Source organism: Phoenix dactylifera, chromosome 4 (genome assembly GCF_051530095.1).
Source record: "Phoenix dactylifera cultivar Ajwa chromosome 4, Ajwa_hap1_PhDact_Kaust_v1.1, whole genome shotgun sequence".
Taxonomy (NCBI): Eukaryota; Viridiplantae; Streptophyta; class Magnoliopsida; order Arecales; family Arecaceae; genus Phoenix; species Phoenix dactylifera.
This window is the reverse complement of record NC_143193.1, coordinates 54,277,236-54,282,430: the sequence shown is the minus strand read 5'-3', so window position 1 is coordinate 54,282,430 and position 5,195 is coordinate 54,277,236. Positions and strand designations below refer to the sequence as shown.

At 38.5% G+C, this 5,195-nt stretch overlaps 1 protein-coding gene across 2 annotated transcripts; it reads left to right on the top strand.

Annotated features, from left to right (window-relative positions):
* Positions 1-1,351: 1,351 nt before the first annotated feature.
* On the top strand, positions 1,352-4,776 carry LOC149767848 (DNA polymerase epsilon catalytic subunit A-like). 2 transcript variants are annotated; one of them, XR_016400405.1, is made up of 4 exons: positions 1,352-1,645; positions 2,546-2,641; positions 3,891-4,426; positions 4,539-4,775. XR_016400405.1 is itself a non-coding variant. In XM_089930308.1 (3 exons), exons 1-3 carry the CDS (start codon positions 1,406-1,408, stop codon positions 3,990-3,992), a joined length of 438 nt encoding a protein of 145 aa, XP_089786434.1. In that variant the 5' UTR covers positions 1,352-1,405; the 3' UTR covers positions 3,993-4,776. The 2 variants fall into 2 exon arrangements, 1 of the variants encoding a protein (XP_089786434.1); XM_089930308.1 differs by having other exon boundaries at positions 3,891-4,776.
* The last annotated feature ends 419 nt before the right edge of the window (positions 4,777-5,195 follow it).

The window sequence follows — 5,195 nt, the reverse complement described above, 5'->3', positions numbered from 1 at the left end:
CCAGTGGTGTTAGGTGCACTTATATTGCTTATCATGTTTGGTTATGCAGGAACGCCGGAGTTTTTGAGGGTAGATAGCAGTGCCTGAGGTGTGTTGCGGACGGGGCACAACTGAGCGTGACTAGGCTGAGGCTGTCAATGGAACTAGGATTACGATGGATATCTGGGGCCTCCATTAAGCTTTGATGACACCTTGGGCGATATTTATCGCTTTGGAGCCCTCACCCTCAAGCTTTCTCAAGATAAACTTTGATTGTAGTATATTGAAAAATGGGAGGAGAGGCGGAGCCAAATTTATCACCTGAGGCTCTGATTCCAAATTGATTATGCTAGGGACTGCCAGTTTCATAACACTTTTGTGCTTGAGGCAGATATGAGAGCAGTTTGAAGGGGACTCAATGACTATCATTCGTTGGATCCAGGGTCATACCTTGGTTGGTGGAGAATACCCCTTAGTGTACAATATCTGCAGTCATATGCAGAATTGTTTGGATGCTCGGGCACCCATGTGTTGCATAAAGCGAATAAGGCGGTGGATTAGATATCAACCATTATCGCCCAGCACTTTGGTAGTCTGGTTTGTGATAATCTGGAGTCTTCTCTCCTCCCCCTTTGTCTTCTTTTGTTGTTTAATTTTATTGGATGTATTCATGTTAGGATAGTGTGAGCTTCCCTGTTATTAAAAAAAAAAAAAACCTAGCAACCTGCCTAGGGGTGGCAATCGGGTCGGGTTGGGTCACAAACAGATCGGATCATATGGCAGGTCAGGTCAGAAAATCATAAACCTGAACCCGACCTGTTTATTAAACATGTTAGAAATTACAACCTAAACCTGTCATGTTTGATAAATAGGTAACCAGTTTGTCCAACCCGACCCGTTTAACCTGTTTAACCAGTTTGCCCAACCCGGCCCGTTTAACCTGTATAGACCTGTTTAACCTGTCCAACCCAATCTGTTTAACCTGCCCAACCCGACCTATTTAGATCTGTTTAGACTCGTTTAACCTGTTTAGATCTGTTTAACCCGTTTAACCTGTTTAGACCTGTTTAACCTGTCCAACAGTTAAACGATTTAAACGGGTCAGACATTTATAATCCGTATTCGACCCAATTAATAAACAGGTTAAACGGATCGACTTGTTTACGATCTGAACCTATTTAAGCTAAATCCAAATCTTTTTATGGTAGGTCGAACACGAATCGAATTAGCGGGTTGGGTTATATTTTGCCACCCCTAATTACCTGCCCCTCAATGCCATTTACGTAATTCCACAAGCTAAACGGTTTCGTTTTTGTCACGCAAAAGTTCTGGTTATTTATAGGGAGCGAAGGGCGCCAAAATGCTCAAAGAACACCGCTCCGTAGGCGAGGGCCAGAAGAAAGGGGCTGGGTTCTATTCGGGACGGATGATCGGGGAGCAAGAAATTGTCACCTCGCCTTCCTCTATCCCTCTCTCGCAACCAGATCGAGATCTCCGGTTGCGACCTTCCATGAGCAGCGATAACAGACGGAGGGAAAGGTTCAGCCGGAATCCATCGAAGCAGAAGCTATGCCTGAACGCCGAGGAGGTTCTTGAACGCAAGCTAGGTTTCTATCTCTTCACCGAAGGCGAAAAGAGGCTCGGATGGTTGCTCATCTTTGTACCGGTAAGCAATTCCTCCATCCTACTCTCTTCCCATTTTCCCTTCCTTTCTCCGCTCTTCCGTTCCCTCTTTAATTCGGTTCTTTTGTCTTCAATTTCCTGCCTTCCTTAAAATCGTGGAAATTCTTCGTCAGTTTTTTTGTTCAAGAACGATCTTTTCATGCATCTTTTATTCACTAACGACCTCCTTGTCAATTATTGAGTCTTTCATTCAATCACGATCTCGTCCGCTTTCCTTTGATCTACTGTCTTGCTTTCCATTTCTCTACTTTTCCCTGATCTCGGCAAATTCTCGTAGTATTTCGTTCAAGAATGCTTCCTTGATCAGTTCTCCCCCCCCTGTTTTTTGTGTGTCAGATAGCACGATCTGCTCTCTCTTTGTCAATTCATGTATTTCATTCTAGAAGAGTCTTTTGATTGGGTTATGCTATTGATCTGTTCTGTTCTTTATAGTTATCATGGGAAGATCAATATACCAACAAGATCTACAGCTGCGTGGATCTTTACTTTGTTACTCATGTGAGTTTTTTTTGTTTGTTTGATTGGAAGTTACTCAGGGGAGTTAATGATCCTCCTTATGTTTTTCTTAGTAAAATATCATGTTCTAAACTGTCACTGAAGTTGTTCCCACAGATCGTTTCTGACTTGTTATTCAACTAGATTGTTTTTTCTTTCGTCACGGAACGGATCTACATTGAGTACATTCCAAGTATAAGTTGCCACCTCATTTCTATGCCGCCACCAAGGCGATGTCCAATCTGCCTGTTGGGAAAATATATTGTTTTATACATCCACGCATTCTTGTTAATGGATGTTTGGAATCCTAGGGTCTATTTTGGTTGGAGGTTTATCATGGTTTCTGTTATGTTTCAATAATTAGTTCTGCTTTCATGCATGGCTGCAGGAAAAGATGGAGCTGAAATTTGAGGCATATCTTAAATGTCGATATGAAGGAGAAATTGCTGATATAGAGATTGTGGAGAAAGAGGACTTGGATCTGGTAAGCTACTATAATACATTACACGTCTGTCAGACCTATCAATTTCACATGCTAACCTTTTGATTTTGGTCAAACCTATAATTTAGTCCTATTAAATGATTGGACATCACATTATTTTTTGGAATAACTTCGATATCTTGTTACATGCCTCTGTAATATGTATTCATTTTTTTGTTGGCCAATATTTTGATAATTTATGGTTGTATATCTGCCAAAATATGTGAATATCTTGGCCACCTAAGCTATTTCGCTATAATCCACCAATTTTAGTCAGACCAAGTAATGTCTGAGATCATATTGTTATTGGTTGCCTACCAAGGTTGGCGACACACGGAGTTTGAAAACCTTGTGCAAACACAAGACAAATTCAATGATGACTTATTATATCCTATTATGGAGTTCTAGTTACAGAGCTGGGTGGGTTGGCTTTCTGACATGAGTTACGCACTAAGAATATATCCAAGTTTTAGAATACAATCAAATTGATTTTACCTTTTGTTTTAGTATTTTTGTGAGAAAACCATTATGATTCTTTTCAAACAAAAATAAATATAAGCATGTTAGTTTGGTAGATCATTGTTTTGAAACATGCATGTGAAATTTAGATATGGTTTGATGGCAATTTCTTTTCATTCTTCTTCTTTATTTGTTTCTTTAAATCAAGAGAAAGAGCTATTCCACTTCACTTAAATGTTGGTTTTATCTGGTCTATGGTTTGGTGAAATTTCTTTTCATTCTTCTTCTTCTTTGTTTTTAATCAAGAGAGAGGGCTAATCAACTTCAATGTTTATCTTATCTGGTCTTAAGATGTATGGATTTGTTGAGCTGCCATGATCTTTTCAGTAATTTCTAAGGGAAAAAAACAACAAAATAAAACTTTCCTTTTTAGCCTAGGTCTGTCATGTTGATCGTGTGCTACCTTTTGTAAATAGTGCATTTTTGAGAACAGTGGTGGGAGTGCCACCACATATGTAGAAGAATTATCCATGCCAATCATTTGGAAGAATCATGTAACACATGATCTAATACCATGTGGTATACCACTGTATATATTACTTCATACCATGATACACGTATGCCTCTGCCATATGTGTATTGGTACATGTCTATGTAAATACTATGGACTTTCCATTGTTTTAGTATGCACCAGACGATCATGTCTGTCTCACTTGTAACATGTTCCTTTTAGATGTACCTAGTGTCATGTGATATCCCTTTTGGAATATTCTAACATCTTTTATTATGACAGAAAAACCATCTCTCTGGCTTCCATAAAGCATACTCAAAGCTTAGCTTTGATACTGTCCAACAATTGATGCATGTAAAGATTGACCTGATCAGAGGCAGCTGAAGCAAAATCAGACGCAGCTGAAGCATTTGAATCCATATATAATGGGAAAAAGTAACGGGAATCATAGGCATTTTCCCTCACTACCTTTTATTTGCTTTTTTCTTTTTCTGGTATATGCATGTTTGTAGAAGGAAGTCCGTGCTCTGTGTCAATGGTTTCTTTTCAGATATTTCTCTTCTTTGCTAATACCTTGGCTTCATTTTACTTTTTGCAAATGCTGATAGTGTATTCTTTTGGCATTTGCAGCAAAGAAAGGCCACAAGATTGTATAGATTTGCAACAAAGAAAGTGTATATGTAAAATATAGATTTTACATTTTATGTTTTGGCTTCTTTTGGCATTTGCAGCAAAGAAAGGCCACAAGATACATAGATTGTATCACTGATCTTCGTGATATGATGTTCCCTTTCATGTTCATTTTGCAATTGATAATGGTGGGTTCTAATTATTAGTGCACCTCATTGCTCACTTTTCATTAAAAAAAAATAATTCCATTCCCACCCCAATGTTATCTATTAATATGTGGAGCTGGGTCATGTTATGCAGATGTTAGATGTGGACAGTGATATTAATATATCCAGTTCTGAAATTTTGCTTGAAAAAAGAGCTGATCTTCTTCAGCATGCTGAAGTTCATGTTTGTTCATTTGATGTTGAGGCAACAAAGCTTCCTCTGAAATTTCGGGATGCCGTATATGATCTGATAATGATGGTATCATATGTGATAGATGGACAAGGTTACTTGATAATCAATCGAGAGGTAAGATAATACTTCATAATATTGCTTTTGTCTAGCCTTATAAATTTGGTTTCTGTTTTGTGCTTTTCACTATCAGAATAGTTTTCATACTTAATTCAGATGTTTATTTGTTGACTATCCATGTTATTGATGCACTTGAATTGTTCCAAAAAACTGCAGTTAAGTCTGGTTGTAGCCTGTTTGGCATTGAAGCGAGCGTTTGGTTTCTGGTTTTTGTTGATGAAATCATGGAAGCCGAGTTTGAAAATTTGTTTGGTTATGCTTTTTGTTTTTTGACTTTCTAAAATTGCTTACCATAATTTTTTTTTTAAAATTCAAAGCCCCTAGGAGTAGCTTTCGCTTTTTTTCCCCTGAAAATAGAAACTGTCTATAACCACCGCCGCTGCCTCTGTCATCATTGCCACCACTACCGCCATTGGCCCCTGCCACCACCCATCGCCATTG